Source organism: Sinocyclocheilus grahami, unplaced genomic scaffold (genome assembly GCF_001515645.1).
Source record: "Sinocyclocheilus grahami isolate Dianchi unplaced genomic scaffold, SAMN03320097.WGS_v1.1 scaffold2807.1, whole genome shotgun sequence".
Taxonomy (NCBI): Eukaryota; Metazoa; Chordata; class Actinopteri; order Cypriniformes; family Cyprinidae; genus Sinocyclocheilus; species Sinocyclocheilus grahami.
In genome coordinates this window covers 14,577-32,012 of record NW_015507983.1, presented here as the reverse complement: position 1 = coordinate 32,012, position 17,436 = coordinate 14,577, and the positions used below count along the sequence as shown (strand labels likewise).

The 17,436-nt window shown below is 36.7% G+C and overlaps 1 protein-coding gene and 1 long non-coding RNA gene across 2 annotated transcripts in view; one reads left to right on the top strand and one right to left on the bottom strand.

Moving 5' to 3' along the window:
- The first annotated feature begins 615 nt into the window (after window positions 1-615).
- Window positions 616-13,294, top strand: LOC107575677 (uncharacterized). Its single transcript, XR_001607920.1, has 3 exons — window positions 616-716; window positions 7,012-7,017; window positions 13,284-13,294. It is a non-coding gene; the product is annotated as an uncharacterized lncRNA (long non-coding RNA).
- Window positions 13,295-15,821: 2,527 nt separating this feature from the next.
- LOC107575675 (apolipoprotein L3-like) overlaps window positions 15,822-17,436 on the bottom strand; it is an 11,095-nt gene continuing 9,480 nt past the window's right edge. The window contains exons 5-7 of the mRNA XM_016262032.1: window positions 16,507-16,573; window positions 16,281-16,412; window positions 15,822-16,012 (exon numbers count right to left, since the gene is read on the bottom strand). Of these exons, the coding sequence (XP_016117518.1) occupies window positions 15,822-16,012; window positions 16,281-16,412; window positions 16,507-16,573 (390 nt within the window). The remainder of the gene's footprint in view (window positions 16,013-16,280; window positions 16,413-16,506; window positions 16,574-17,436) is intronic.

Here is a 17,436-nt window from a genome sequence, read left to right as displayed (position 1 = left end):
TATCCAGTGAAAGCAGATGGGTGAGTCCTTCTGAATGAATCAACATGTTACGTTCTGTGCCGAGGCTTCGGAGCGTGTGTCGAGAAATCCCGGCAGCTTTCAGTGAAGCACGTATTGAGGCTTGAATCGCTTTAGAGCAATGATGCCATTGATGACGTCTGAAGCCTCGCTTAGTCAGACTGTGTTAGAAAACACTCTCTGTTTTGAGAATGCCTCCCCCCTCCTTTCTCACTCTTTCTCTCTCCTTCTCTGAATCACCCCTCCTCTATCTGTTCTCTCTCTCTCTTGTATGGTGTTTGAATGTCTCTTACTCAATATTCAAGGTAAAGGAGTTTGTGCTGATTTAGAAGGGGGGTTCAGCCTCTGTCGCCAGGAAGTCTATTCCTTATATGGATATGTTTTTCTGTATATGTGGCAATTTTATACAAAACACATGTTCTTGGGAAAAACATCCTGTATGGGTATGTCCCCCTATCCTCATTGGTTAAGAGGGTGAAAACTCCCCTCGACATGCCTATATAAGATCTGTATTTCTGTGAATAAATTGAAGTATTGAGAATACATGGACTGTGTGTTTTCTTACTTCCCGGCCGTATTTATTTACACTTGGAGAGACGGAGAAAATTTCACGGTGGCAAAGAGAATATCGAGGGACCAAATTGTTATTTTTATTAACAAGTGGGGGCTCGTCCTTCCGGAATTTCTCAAAAAGACAGGTAAGAAAATGTTTTCTTTTTCTTCCTGTCTGTAAGAGAAATTGAATTTATTCTCGTTTGCAATTTGATTGTGTCATATTTGGCATTAATCTGTTTTCCTCACATTTTATATGTGGGACGAAGAGTGAGAAGCTTTCCGTTTAACCTATCTATTTCAGAAAAATAGAGTAGTGGGAAAGATTTTAATTGCTCACTCTTGCCGTGAAAGTTCTCGGTTTCTTAAGTGATTTCATGAATAATACAGAATTTAAAGCTTTCTTTTGGCCAAAATATCAAAAAGTTAATATAAGACCGCGGTCTCTATTTTGTGTTTTGTTTGGCCGATGATACTCAACTTTATATCTCAACAAGACCAGATGAAACTTCTAAATTATCTAAGCTAACGGAGTGTGTTAAAAATGTAAAAGAATGGATGACCAATAATTTTCTCCTATTAAATTCGGATAAGACAGAGATATTACTTATTGGACCAAAAGACAGTACGCCGAATCTCGTGGATTACAATTTGCAACTAGACGGATGCACGGTTACTTCCTCTACAGTCAAAAATCTGGGTGTTATATTAGATAGCAACTTGTCTTTTGAAAATCATATTTCCCATGTTACAAAAACGGCATTCTTCCATCTTAGAAACATTGCCAAGTTACGAAACATGTTACCTGTTTCTGATGCAGAAAAGCTAGTTCATGCATTCATGACCTCTAGACTGGACTATTGTAATGCACTTCTAGGTGGTTGTCCTGCATCTTCAATAAACAAGCTACAGGTAGTCCAAAATGCAGCGGCTAGAGTCCTTACCAGGTCAAGAAAATATGATCATATTACCCCAATTTTACAGTCTCTGCACTGGCTACCTGTTAAGTTCCGTATCAGTTACAAAATATTATTACTTGCCTATAAGGCCCTTAATGGGTTAGCTCCTGCGTACCTAACTAGTCTTCTACCACGCTACAATCCATCACGCTCTCTAAGGTCGCAAAATTCTGGACTTTTGGTAGTACCTAGGATATCAAAGTCCACTAAAGGAGGTAGAGCTTTTTCGCATTTGGCTCCCAAACTCTGGAATAGCCTTCCTGATACCGTTCGGGGTTCAGACACACTCTCTCTGTTTAAATCTAGATTAAAGACACATCTCTTTGGCCAAGCATTCAAATAATGCATCTCATAATCTTTTACTGCAGTCATAATCTTTTACTGCAGTTATATCTAATCAAATGCACATTATTATTCGTTAGTTTGGGTTAAACAAATCATTTTTGCTTGGTTGGAACAGCAGCTACGCTAATTATGTTTGTATTTGTTTCTCTGTCTTTTGCCACGGGATTAACATCCCGTGGTAACTAGGATTTACACAAGCTTCAGTCTGGATCCAGAACACCTGAGAAGAGATGATGCAACCCCTCAGAGGACCTCAGATGATGCCAACCCTGAAACAACATACAGAACTACCACATTTTGCTATAAGTTTGATTGCATCATATAATAATTGCTGTTAATATTGTTCATCGTCTGTTTTATTACGTCTTATATTGATTTTTCCGTTCTGCTGGTTCGTCTGGTCAGAGGAGAACTGGCCCCCCGCCTGAGCCTGGTTTCTCCCAAGGTTTTTTCTCCATTCTGTCACCGATGGGGTTTTGGTTCCTTGCCGCTGTCGCCTCTGGCTTGCTTAGTTGGGGACACTTCATTTCCAGCGTTATCGTTGACATGATTGCAAAGATATTATTTAAACTGAACTAAGCTGGATGTTGACATCACTGAATTCAATGATGAACTGTCTTTAACTGAAAAATGAGTGTTTACTATTGTCATTTTGCATTATTGACACTATTTTCCTAATTAATACTGTTCAGTTGCTTTGTCACAATCTGTATTGTTAAAAGCGCTATATAAATAAAGTTGACTTGACTTGACTTGACTTGACACTAAATTTAGCTTGAAGGCAGGAAACGTGCTTGTGATGCATGTTCACACCCAGCTTTCTTCAAGCCAATAAATATCAGTCCAGTGAGCGTCTCAAGACACTTTCTGATCTTCAGCTCAGACTCATCGAGACTCTTTCATTCACACAAACTCAAGAACAGCACAAAGGTAAATCTGCATTCAGTACAGATGAAGTTTAACTTGTAACTCCTGAAGTTCAGATACTGAAGGATCTTCTAATGCATCTCATTCTTCACATTAAGATATTAAGCTTAGTTTAGTTAGTTTAGTAGTAAAATTTTAGTCTTTTATTTGACAAAATAAATAATTATATGATATGTTACACTGCAGCAAATGTTGATGTCAAACACAAACTGCTTGCATGAGAAGAAACACTTCACACAGTTTGACACATTGTACATTGAGCACAACATATCAAACCAGCTTTTAAGAGGGAAGTGAGACTAGTTAAACTAAATCTAATCAAGGATTTACATTTTTTAAGTTCTATGAACTTCATAAGATTTATGAACTCAGCAGGTAATCTGACACTATTCTGTGTCTTAGTTAAAATGAATTTAGAAAGCATACTGAATCTGAATTATGATGTGATTAATGTTTTGTTATTTTGACAATAATGTGCAAATTTGGTTGAACATGTACTAGTATAAAACTTGTTCAACAGCTTGAATCAGATCTTTAACAAATTTGAGTTAGATCATCTTTAGGCTGTGCTGGTCAAAACCATTTAAAACAGTTATTAAATATCAAAACATTAAAACTTCTAAATTAAGTTTTAATATTAAAAATACATATTAAATTAATTACAAATTATATTTAAATCTTTTGAGATATTATCTACATAAAACTTGTTATAGACCTTTCTGCTTCCCATACATATTTCAGCGACCTGTGCAGCTCTAATCATCTCCTTCATATGTTTTCAGGATGAGAACGGAGGTGTTCCTCGTGCTCCTCATGACTCTGGTGTTCACTGATGGATTGAATAATGTCACATTCAGCCGAGAGAAACGGGCTCTTTCCTCTAACTGGGCATATCCCTGCCAGCCATCCCAGAATAACAACGCATACACTACTTTTAATCGCCGACATATTCTCTCAGAGAATTTTGACACAAACAGTGAATGGGCTTGGGCAGATTATCTAAATAGAAAGGGTCTTTGTGGCCGAACACGTTTTCAGTCCTTCCTCCCTGGATACTACAGCGATCGCATTAAGAGAATCTGCAATGGACGAGGCGTCAGAGACACGGGCAACTTGTGCATCAGTGAGGGAAGGTTCACAGTGTACATTGTTGAAAGCTTTTTGAGAAATGGACGGTGTGAAGTTACACTTAATAACGCTAGATATTATGTGGTTGTTGCTTGTGAGGTCATTGATAATGAATGTGTGCCTGTTCACTATGATACACAAACTATAAGGCGACCGTCGCGACGTGGTCAGATCTGCAGACCATAAGCAGAGGATGTACCAAGCATACATTTTTAACCATTAATTAAAATGTTGCTATGTCACATGCATGTTTAAACTGGATATAATTCCAGAAGCTTCTCAATTAAAGCTTTCTAAGCAGAGCACAGTTTGGTTTTATAAAACAAACTGATCAAATGTGTAGCTCAAATGCTATGAAGGTCATTTTAAATAAAAGCGTCTGCCAAAGCCATTAATGTGTCTGTTCTTTTGTGAAATCATTTTGATTGTGTTTGAGTCGAGACACCCCAGCTGAATACGATAGGAAAAAACTAAACAAAATCGAATTAGTATCACAATTTTTTTTAAACATTTTCTGTACTACAAGTTTTCTGAAATGTTTGAATAAGGCATTATATATTAAACTATGCACCAATGTACACAATTTTCAGAAATCTAAACACTGGATCAGTGTTGGGGTAACATTACAAGTATGTAATTAGATTACTTTAAGTAACTAGTAAAGTAACATTACTTTTAAATTGACAACAAAATATATTTTTCAAAGGAGTAGTGTAAGTTGCTTCGTTTTCCAAATGTATTCACTGAGCTCTCCTGTCCCCATGTTGAGAGGAATCGGGAGTAAGTGCAGAGGCAGAGGCGATTCCTTCCGCCTGAGGCTTATTCATTTCACCTTTACAGCTGCCAAAAATATAACTTTTTTTGCCCAGTAAACTCCATCAAATGACATAAAGCTCCCATATGTGACCCTGTCTGTGAAATCCAGACTAAAGTCTTGAAATCTAATTATGAGAAACAAGCATCAAAGTTTGATTTCAACAAATAATCTCACTACGATTTCAATCTTTGATTCAGTCAATATTAAAGATATAAAGGTATTTTCACAGAACGTCCATTACATCTTTATGAAGGATGATTTTATCTAGAAAACAGTAAATCACAAAAAAAAAAAAAAAGACTTTAGCTGGGTTTTCACAGGCAGGGTCACATATTTCTCCTCTCTTCTCCAGCTTTCCTCAGATCCTCCAGGTTCTTCATCCATTCATCTTTTCCCTCCTCCTTCAGTCTGGGAATCAATATATAACTTTATGAAGAGTGAAAGCGCTGTCTGCTTTTAATGAGATCTTACACAGACTCTTGAGGATCATATAAGCTTCATGCAGCAGGTTGAACTTTTTCATTTTTAATGTTTTCTCAGATCACTGTCCAATTTTTCTTCTATTTTTCTTTTATTCTCAGACTCTTACTTTTATGTTACCTTTTATTATTAATTTCATACTTTTTTGTCAGAGCTGGTCAAATTATTTTCGCCAGCGTGTTCATACTCTGGTTTGAGCTCATCATTTTTACATCCTTTGTCATCATCACATATGTTTTATCCTCTCTGATGTGTAAAGACACTTCCCTGGACACACAATGCAGTGGTTGTTCTTCATGACTGAACACTTCATGAGTTTAGACCCACCAGCAGCCCTTCAAAACACACTGCATCAATGTAATGAATCCCATCCTCATCTGAGAATAATCTGCTCAGATACTCAGAAATCTCTGTCTTTCTCGTATCCTTCAGTGTCTGCGTATCCTGGAGTATCAATGATGGTCAGAGATGTTGGGCTTTCTTCAACAAACACCTCATAAACAGTGATCTCAGTGTAGTAGTTGATCATGGTGTTGATGAGGGTGGTTTCCCAGCTCTGGTTTCTCCCACCAGCAGTATGACTTTGTTCTGCTTGTTTTTTTCCCCCTCATCCTTTTGTCCATTGTCTGACCTTTTTCTGATTCCAATAAATGTTTTGCTCTCTCTTTATTCAGTCTGTAAAGTGCTGGAGGACCTGGATTTATGATATGGTCTACAAAAGAGAAATCTAATTTAGAAATTATGGCACTTATGGAACTTATGGCAAGCTCACACTACAGGATTCTTGGCTGGATTTTGCTGTCCCGGACAGATTTCCAGAGGCTGCGACAAAACCCCCAGATCGTGACCAAATCGGTGCTCATTGCGGTCGCCGAAGCTCGTTAAGTATGAGCAGGTCAGCAACGTGATCCGAACCTGTCTCGAGCTTTCACAGACGCTACGACATTTTCAAACCGGTTTGATATTATCACCACGTGATCTCGTAATGTGAGTGACACAATGACAAGGTGGAACTAATCCAGCCAATCACAGTGCAGATGGTATAAACTGAGAAAGGTCGATGAAATTAAACCTACATTGTTTTTGAGGAAGAACGCAGGTGGTCCTAGGTGAGATGCAAGCAGGTGAGTGGGTATCCAAATAATAATGGCAAACTTAACTGAATGATGAGGAGTCCTTATGTATTGTAGGTGCTGGTTGACGGGGCTGAAGACAGGAAGAACTCAGGTAAGTATCCAGTGAAAGCAGATGGGTGAGTCCTTCTGAATGAATCAACATGTTACGTTCTGTGCCGAGGCTTCGGAGCGTGTGTCGAGAAATCCCGGCAGCTTTCAGTGAAGCACGTATTGAGGCTTGAATCGCTTTAGAGCAATGATGCCATTGATGACGTCTGAAGCCTCGCTTAGTCAGACTGTGTTAGAAAACCCTCTCTGTTTTGAGAATGCCTCCCCCCTCCTTTCTCACTCTTTCTCTCTCCTTCTCTGAATCACCCCTCCTCTATCTGTTCTCTCTCTCTCTTGTATGGTGTTTGAATGTCTCTTACTCAATATTCAAGGTAAAGGAGTTTGTGCTGATTTATAAGGGGGGTTCAGCCTCTGTCGCCAGGAAGTCTATTCCTTATATGGATATGTTTTTCTGTATATGTGGCAATTTTATACAAAACACATGTTCTTGGGAAAAACATCCTGTATGGGTATGTCCCCCTATCCTCATTGGTTAAGAGGGTGAAAACTCCCCTCGACATGCCTATATAAGATCTGTATTTCTGTGAATAGACTGGTTCAGGAAATGGTTCAAATCTTGTAAATTCACAGTCCTCTGCCCTGTTAAACTCAGCCACTTTCCAGTTTTAGACTAATAATATTGCCCCTCCTGCCTATTATGAGCAAAGACTTGATTCACAAACATTTAATAGCCCCTTTCATTTCAAGCCAATACGTTTATTACACAGTTATGTTATATTATGTTATACAATCATTATAAAATACACATCTATGTGGATTTTTTTTTTCTTCTTCATTATTTCTAAGCCTTAACTGGCGCAACACAGTGTATCATAGATCACATCAGGTCATCTGTAATGTATCTGCTTGTTTTACACTCTTTGGCCACCAGGTGGTATTGTGAGCAAATGAAGCCTCGAGAAATTAACCCTTTTGTGAACGACTTGGCTGAAAAACCTTCAATGCATCATCTCGCCATCACTACTCAACATACGGCGAAACCAATTGGCAGAGATGATTAAACAGTCCTAGTCATGATGAGACCAGACAATGAGTGTGTGTATGGTGCTTGCTTATATAGTGACATGGATTGATTGCTAACAGGTGTGGTGATTGAACAGAGTGAGCAGGTGATGGCCAAGGAGGACCGTGGGAAATGTAGTGCATAGTGGTGACAGACATGGTGAATGGTTATGTGGACACTTAGGATATTTCTGAGCCTTCTGATGGCTTTTTCCCGCTTTTACAGACAATGATAAACAAATAGCAAAATAGACAGTGTAAGTATTTAATTGGTTTGACATTTGCAACCACTTTCCCAATTTTAGTAGTTCGCCAAATAGAAATAGAATAGAAAATAATTAGAATAGAATAGCTGTAAAGTCTCTGGAAGTTATTTTGATTCAGTATTATAAGGACACATGAATTTAACAAACGTAACTGACATGCACGGATAAATCATTCAGAAAACATACTCTAATAACTTATGGTCATCGTATGGTGACTTTAACTTGTTACTCCAAAATGAGTCTTTTAATCAACTGAAAACTTTGACAGAGTACAAAGTACTTCTTTAAATAGCTCTAAATGTGTTATTAGCAATCTGGGGTCAGTTGTTCAAAAGTAATCTGATCGGATTTTGGCCATCGGAATGGATCATATCTTGAATATTCAGATTAGATCACAAAATAAAAAATGTGATTATTCTGATCCCAGGGTGGGTTTCAGGAACAAAAATTTAATAAAACTTAAAAATTGGTCCAAAAAATACAACGATTGTACCACGTAATATATCCCCAAATCCCAAAACAGCTGTCAATATCACACAAAAATATTATATTTATTTATTACTATTATTTTTTTTTATCACTGATTGTAAACTACACTGGCATAATCATCAGAGATGGACCAGTCAGAAGTATTTATTTGTGAAAATGCAATGCAAAACATGGGCATTTTTTTCCATCTCTTTATTTATTTATTTTCCATCACCTTGTCCCTTCAGGGGCTCCGTAGAGCACTAGTAATCTAGTTTTGCTTTGAAAAACCGGCACACAATTGAGATGGGTTACCTGATCCTGGATAGCAAAACATTGGATTTCCAAATCCAGATCATTCTGATCCAGATTAAACTTTTTGAACAACTGCCCCCTGAGGATAGCGAAACATGGTTAATTATTGTCACAAAAAATATATAGCAGTTTGTCCATAAAAGTCAATTTTGTGCTTTTTTATTTGGACTTATTTTGGTTCAGATAAGCTACATATTATATTTTGTTCACCTAAAATCATAAACAAAGGTTCAAACATTTGTAATGAAATATATTATACTGCTTCATAATGCCACTAAATGCTTACACATTCATTCAGGGTCCAAAGTTAAACCTCGACAAGAGACAACATACAAAATGCAGTTTCAACATGTTTAAAGTGAACTGTGAGAATTATAGTCAGACTCTCACTGATTTTAGTGATGTGAGTAAATAAAATCAATCAGCTGAAGAAAACATCAGCTGACACAAGTCCTAACAAATTCTCCCTCAGTGGAAAATTGATCTAGGATGCTTTAAATGACGTGCTATGAGTCTATATACTGTATGATAATGAACAAAATCACAATAATGCATTGTATGAAATGTACATAGTTACATTAATCACTGTGGCAGTACACTGATTTTAATTTAGACTTGAGTCTTCTGACTGCTTTGCATATTCTTTTCTGTTATATGATCATATTAAAGGTAATAAGACACTTGCTGTTCTGAATTGCACCTTTGGCCTCGTACAGGAACCAATCACAATTGAGTCATAAGAGTGTGATATTGCTTGATTGTAGTAGATTATTAACCAACAGCGCCAATGACAGAATCTAAACTAAAAAATAATTGTGTGAGTAGTAACTATATCCGAAGAGATTTCGCAGACAATCGGATATTAGTGGACATAAATCTGAATTACTGATAATATACGGCTAGAAAACTCATAGAAATGTACTGAGAAAGGTCATCAATATTATCCGTTTTCATTGTCCAGGTAAGGTCATTTCTTTGCATTCATGCATTCATATTTTTCTGCCTTTTGCATTACTGAATTTTCATTTTTATTTTTGTCTGGGTGTGACAAGTACTTTTTAAGTCCATTATAATACTGCTACATTATGGATGAAGGAATTCATATCTGCTTTCTTTTGAAATGATATTCCTAAGTGAGTGGGTCTGATTATTGTCCGATACATGAGAGAGAGAGAATACAACTTTATCCAGAGAACATTCTGAGACAGTGGGACGTCTGCATGCTTATAAAGATATGATTGAGAGATGCAGATTAAACCACTGATCAGAATGTTATAATTACAAGAACACAATAATGCATGAGCTCTGAGGGCTTGTTGTAATTCTTACTACATACAGATGATGAAATTATATTGTGTTTTCGGGTTTTCATGTTGTTTTTAATAATATTACAGCATGTCTACATTACAAATGTTTACAGTTAACAGAATCATGTGGTTACTCGATTACTAAAAATGGAGAATATCAATTAATGAAAGAGACTAAGTGTGTTATTTGGCCTCAAAATCATTGAAGTATAAAACAAAAAACATTGTGTCAAAAATGATCAATAATGTTATTATTCAATTTTGTAATTCATTGTTAAGGAACTTTTAAATATAAAGGGAGGCAAGTAAACTTCTTCCTAGAATGGATGACCATCACAGACTGTTTGACTCCAGTGGCGACAACAGCTCTTCAGATCAGAGTCTACTTTGGCTTCCTTCATTCAACAGTGAGTCAGTGAGCTGCATGATGCATTTGTGATTTGCATTAATTGTGTGTTGAATTTCCCCAACAGTTCAAAGACATGCATGTTAGGTGGACTGGATATGCTAAATTGGTCATTGTAGTGTGTGTGTGTCCCAGCACTGGTGTTGCACAAGTTAGTGCACTCTCAGTGTTGGGTTGCATCAGGAAGGGCATTCGGTGTAAAACCTGTGCCAAATCAAATGTGCACATAATTAAACTGGATTAATCTTGTTCAATTAAAACAACAAATGACCCTCAGAAAGCACAACCTGGTGTCAAATTCAACAGGCCTCCAGACATCAATCAATCAATCAATCAATCAATCAATCAATCAATCAATCAATCAATCAATCAATCAATCAATCAATCAAGGAGCAACCGAAAGGTGCCAAATATATTTTTAAGTGCCACATAATAATAAATGTTTTTTTTTTATTTTTTTTTTATTTCAGTCATCCTGTCATGTGTTTACATCTGCCCTCCTTTTACAGCATCAGCTGGAACGTAAGACTCTATTAGAGTGCAAACTGAGCGGCTTTTTGAACTTGAGGACAACATACAGTCACAAAGACTTGTCCTTTTCACGGGATCTGAGCCAGTGTCACGGACCATAATTATATCTGCATCACGTGGCCACTGAGTGCAGTTTGGCCGTCTCCTAAATGCATCGTATAAGCGTTATTATACTGTATGTCTTGCACACACCCAGCCTTAAAAACTACATCATAACAAATGGGCAAATGACTTGCAGCTACAGCTTTCAAACAAAAAGTAGAATGCCTTAATTGAAATAAAGCAACATGGTGCAGCATATTTTCAATCTTTTGTGGGTCATTCTCGACTGAAGCACAGGCTCCGTACGACAGCGGCGGCTGCTGGCGCACTCTCGGCTCTGTTTCTTGCTCTTGATGTTTATTGCATTGTTCAAGATTCGACAGAGCTCTCTGAAATGAATCAACCAGCAGATGAGAGAAAAGCGGAAGAAATCAAATCGGAAACCTTGAAATTTATTCTGCAGATGAAAGAAACAGCTCTTCAGTTCAAGATGATTGTGGATAAGATTAAAGAGACCATAGACACTTTTTTGGGATGTGTAGCTTGGACCTCAGAAGAGTCGCTGGGTTCAGACTGACATGCTAACTCATCCAAATGTCCAAAAAATGAACCCAAAACAACAGAAAACTTTTCGATAGAATTAGCCCTCTCCATCTGAATAACATGTCTGTAATCCACCAAGGAAAGGGGTGTGGGTGATTTCCTGCACAAGTCTCTTGGCCATGATCATACCTAGAGTTAGAGACTGTTGTAATGTTCCCTGGAGGCAAGAGGTGTGCTGAGAGAGGCCAAAGAGGGCAAGTTCAGCATCCGCTGGAAGAGGCCTATTGTAAGCCTTGAGGTACCATTCAAATATGACCAAAACTGAGACAATAAAGCAAAACCAGAAAGAAGCTGTATCCTCCACCACCTTGCAGCTGTCACACACTGGTGAAACAGACGGGACAATTTGATGCAACTTGGCTTTAGTGTAATGTAAGCAGTTAACTAATTTGATTTGGATGCTGTTGACTGAGCAGGCCTGTATCGTAGCCGAGCACTTATCTTGTCTTTGGAGAGCTCAGCTCTCAGGTCTTCCTCCCACAGGCCACTTTAAATCTCACGGTAGGGACTGTGATGCAGCTTTCAAATAAACAAAGACATTTTAAAAATAAGATGCCTTGTAATCAGGAGGATTCCAAAATATGTCAAAAAACATGCTTCTCCGAGTTCAAAAATGCAATTTTTGTCTAAATTGTAACTAACTAACTAAAAAAAGTGTGCATGAGGCAAATCAAATTTCTCAGTTAACTGACTAAAGGATGAAAACACAAAGATCTTTAATGGAAGCTAAACCCTTCCCCCTCCAGACATGCTCAGTTTGATCAGATCACGAGGGTAAAACATTTTCGAAATCCGGTGTGTCTTAAAGTTCCAAACATAAGACAGGATTTTAGAATCCAGGGGCCGTATTCACAAAACATCTTAAGGCTAAAAGTTTACAATGTAATGGATATTTCTCAGTGTTGATTGATGAAATGCAGAGGCACAGTTTTCACTCTGCTTGTTTTTTATCATTTTTTTCCAAAGCAAATTCATGTTTCAGTTTCATTGTGATGTTTACACACCTTAGAATCTGTTCATTTGCATTCATTGTTCAAAGTTAAAACCACTTAAGCTCTGGGCGTTTTTTGGTATTTGCACCTAAATTTAACATACTCAAATTCAAATGTTTACTCTGCACACATACAATGGAGGAAATAAAAAAAAATGGTTTAATTGTAAAGAAAACCCTTTGAAAAAATGGTTTCATTGTAAATAAAACCCTTTGAACTACAAAATATGAGTGTAATTCTTTATAAATAACATTATATACTTTTCAAATATTACTATAAACACAAAAAAAACATAGGCGCTTTTTGAGATTTAAAAGTAATTTGTTTTTTAAAATCTGTAATTCAGGTTCTATTAGGCTCAACTCTGTGCAATTTACTTTGTTTGATGCCACTAGATGCCAAAAAGTACCAGAAAAAAGAATCTTTCAAATAACAGCTTCTAAACAGGAGTTACTACATTATTTGTGAAGCAAGTGAAATTGTCAATTTTTGCATCTAAATGTGTCATTGTGAGTTTCCCTTGCAAAAACAGCCTCTATAAAACACATTATCCCCACAATCCTCTATTATTCTGTGCCATAAGCACTTTAATTGATTATTAATTGAATTATGTTTCATTTTTATGTTTTTCTAAGTAGTAATATACAAAATGGCACAAGCGAATTGGACAAAATTGCACATATTGTGTTATTCTTCAATCAGTTGAATTATTTCTGTGAGTGAATCTCGCCTTCAAAACATTCAAATAAACTACAGAGCCCATAAACCCCCCCACAGGCACAGACCCGGATGCAAGACCCCCCTCTCCCCCTCGAGTGACGCAGAGGTGTCAAATTTCACGGCTCTGAAATGACAGACTGTAATCTGACCAATTGCACAAGCGACCACAGAGCTCTAGAACATCAGACGCGCTGGCTGTGCGCGCTTTGGACATGAAGAGCGCCTGTTTCCAGACCAGCGTCTTTTTCTGAACCTGGACAAAACGCTATATATCTCACCGATGGAAGCACGCAGAAACGTGGAAATGGTCTTGTTTGAAAGAAGAGATCCTAATCTAAAAGATAATATAGAGTATATAGATATCTGTGGCTGTTTGTGGCTGAGTGCTACGAGTATAAATGTAAATTCGCTCAGAGGTGACCAAATTTTACATCGCGATTCTATCAAAGATAATTCGATCTGTGATTATCACACAATGAAATAATCTACATCGTCAAATTTCTGAGAACGAGAGCTTTCTTGTGATATACGACTTGACACGGATGTATTTATATTGTGCTTAGAAAAGGATGCGTGAATTTATTTGTACTTTGATCAGAGACTCAAGCTGAAATTGCTCTGTCTGTCAGTGACACAGTCCTTAAAATCAGCATCTCACACTTGAGGAAATTAAAACTGTATTATGCTTTCACTATCCATTACATGTAGATTGAATGTGTTTTGTTGAATTTATGACATCTTGATTATTTAAATCACAACACATTTGATGAATGTAGAATTAGCAGAGTGCAAACTAATGAAACCTGTTTGATCGGAGTAAACTAGCTAGCGTGACCAATGGTTAATTTGTGACTTAAATACAGAAAAAAAGACGGTATGAATTTTATAAATGTATCACAGGAGCAACATGTGAATAAGGAGAATATAAATAGGCCTGGCTCATAAAATACAAGCAGGAAAAATTTAGTGACTGTTAGTAAAACAATTATTCAATTCAACTATTCTTTTTTTCTTCTCTTCAGGTTAAATCAGGCATAGTGCTTTAAGGTAACAACTGCAGGTTACCTCCTTATACAGTATGTGGAGATCATTGAAACGTTTGGATTTCATATAATTGCCAGGGGTAAGTTATCAGCGTAACTTATTTGCCTCTAGTTTTAAGAGGCAACTGATGCCCATGTAGTGGGTGCACATCGTGTAGTGGGTTATGTAAATAAATTGTAAAGATGAAAAAAAAAAAAAAACAATTTTAGTTGTCTTGACAAGAATTATTTAATTTAGTAGACTGCCTGTTACTCATTACACACAAAAAGTATTCAAATTGTCAGAAAGAGCCATTTAAATAAGACAATTAGTTGACTTCACAAACTGAATGCAATAGGTAGCCTTTTTTTCCCAGTGTAATAATTCACTGTAACTGTAAAATCTTACACCTCTCTATGTGAAACAATGACTTTCTTCTTTGACCTTTGGCCTTACAGAAATAGTTTTTACAGCCCATTCTTTCCTTGATCATCGCCGTCTGTGTCGCTCTGCTTGTTTAAGAAAGGTAAAGGCCGATCAACCTCAACCCAGTCATTTATTTCATCATTTGATCTCCATTTTATGTCACATATCTGACACAGCTGTGCAAAAATGGAACCGGTCTCTGAGGTAGTTTTGTGAACGAGTTTCACATGTGACTAATGTGATTTGATCTCCATTTTATGTCACATATCTGACACAGCTGTGCAAAAATGGAACCGGTCTCTTTACGCCACCTCGAGGTAGTTTTGTGAACGAGTTTCACATGTGACTAATGTGGTTCCCTTTCATGGGAGCTTTACTGTACGTGACAGCAAATAAAAACAGATAAATAAGAGGAAAAAAAACACCTACATGGCAAAGTACTTTCATTTTTTAATGTACATAACGTAACTGTAGATACAGTCATTTGAGGTATATTTTTTATTCAAGTACTATTTAATAATTGAATACCAACAGCTGATTTTAAGCAGCTTTATCATAATTCTTCAAAAACATCAGTCAGTTTAAGAAAGATCCTGGAAACACTTTACAACACGGTCGCATTAGTTAATGCACTAACTAATGCAGTAGTAGTTATAGTATGTATTCATCTTTGTTAACATTAGTTAATACAAATACATACCAATTTCAGTGGTACCATTTTACATTTGTTTATTAGTTTCTAATTAAGAAATCAACAGGGAAACCAGCAGGATACACTGCTTTTGATTTATAACATAATTCACTGTCTTACTTTATTTATTTATTTATTTTTTAAGTGTAAAATAGTATTGTCTTAATTAACATATTATATGTATATATATATAAACTAAAGTATGATTATAAAAGATGTGAATTACAGTTAAGGAAGGAAGAACAATATTGACATTCTTTGATTGATGTTGTTTTACGACATACTGCTGAAAAGCATAGTATAAGTAACATGCTTTTTTTTTAGAATTAGTACTAGTAAAACATGAACTACTAAATCACAGCAGATATTTCACAGTGTTCCCTCTGTGTTTGGCCTCGCAATGTAGTTTTTGCTCTTAAACTTGATCAACTAAAATGTGTGTTTTCGTCAAATTGCTTGTCGCATCACGTGTAGTTAGGACACGGTGTTAGGTGTTGTTTGAAATAACTAAACTAGTTCTAAACATTGAAATATTACTCATATATGCACCTAGCGGTGTTCATTTAACACCCATTATGTGCACACTGCCACACTGCTCACATTGTTCTCCATTAATTGTATCTCTTGCACTTTCAATATCGTTCAGAGTCTCCTTCTTTATATGATGACTACATTTCAAAGTCTCTGACTTGATATGTTCTGCTTTTCTCTTGTCTGCTGGTTGATTCATTTCAGAGATCTCTGTTGAATCTTGAACAACACAATACACATCTAAAAACAGAAATAGAGCTGAGATTGTGCTAGTTGTTATCCCAGCAATTTTGAGAGCTCTGGCAGCTCTCGTGGTCACGTTCCCAATTTTAGCCATTCGTAATTCAGTTGCAATCGATGAAATGCCAAAAAGAGTTTCCAGTGTACCCACAGTTGTCGGGAGCATCACATCTGATTCAGAAACCCACTTCTTCTGAATATCTTCTATGATGTTAGAAATTGATTCTAATTCTAATTAATTGATTACACATCTTCAGATGTGTAATTATTGCGTTGATTATATTCTGAAAATCATCTGTGATCTTCTTAATAGTCTGACGTAGGTTTTTCTGCTTGATCATGTTAGTGATGGTACATGCTGTACCTGCTACTGTTGCAGCTAAACAGCCAACGAAACACCAAACGTGAACGGGGCCAAAAACAACCCCACTAGTGCTATGATTCCTGCAGCTGCTGCTATTACTGTTCCTGACAAACTGCCCACCTAGTGACCTTGTGCACGGATTCCAGGTCAGCAGTGATGTCCTTCAGCTCCTTTATCTTATGATTGAGAGTTGGAACATTTTCATCACATTCTGAGTTCAGTTGCTTGATGCTTCTTTGCAGTTTATCATGAAGAGCTTTGAGTTCCCTGAAAAATCAAACCTTTTTAAGTAGAACTACCACAAATAAAATGCACTCTGTTAACTACTATGCCATTAATAACAGTCATGCTGTAATTTAGCAACATAGCCGATAAAAAAAAGAAAAGAAAAACACAAAGTTTTCGCTTAACCTCTTTTCTGAAGCGGGCCTCTGATCTTTTGTTAGCCTTATATTATTTTCATGATGTTGTGTGTTTCACATTGAACAGCTTTACACTTAAAAATGGGTTGAACTGTTTGCAGGTTTGTCTGGTTAGAATTGTGATGTCTCAAAAAGTCATCATCAGTCCTACAAACTCAGATCTTAGATTCCCGGGAAGATTAAAACAAATAAATTAAGCAGAGCTATAAGTGTGTTAAAGGGTTACTTTTTGACAGCATTGTTTATCACACCTTAAGGCAAGACACAACAGGCAAAAACATTGTTTATTTTTCATGCATTTATTTTTCATGCATTGGCCAGTTTTGAGATTTTGGGCAATTTGGCTTTTCATAAAGTGCTGAGTAGTGGAAAGAAAACATGCAAAATGCACATTTAACTGTTCATTATATTGCACTTTCTATTTGTGTCCATAGATTTATATTTAAATACATCTTTAAAAGCATCTTTATATACTTTTCATAATGTCTCATTTGCATATTTCACTTGTATATTCTCATTTCTCACATCTCACCTTAAGGGCAATCAAAATGATTTCACAAAAGAACAGACAGATTAATGGCTTTGGCAGACGCTTTTATTTAAAATGACCTTCATAG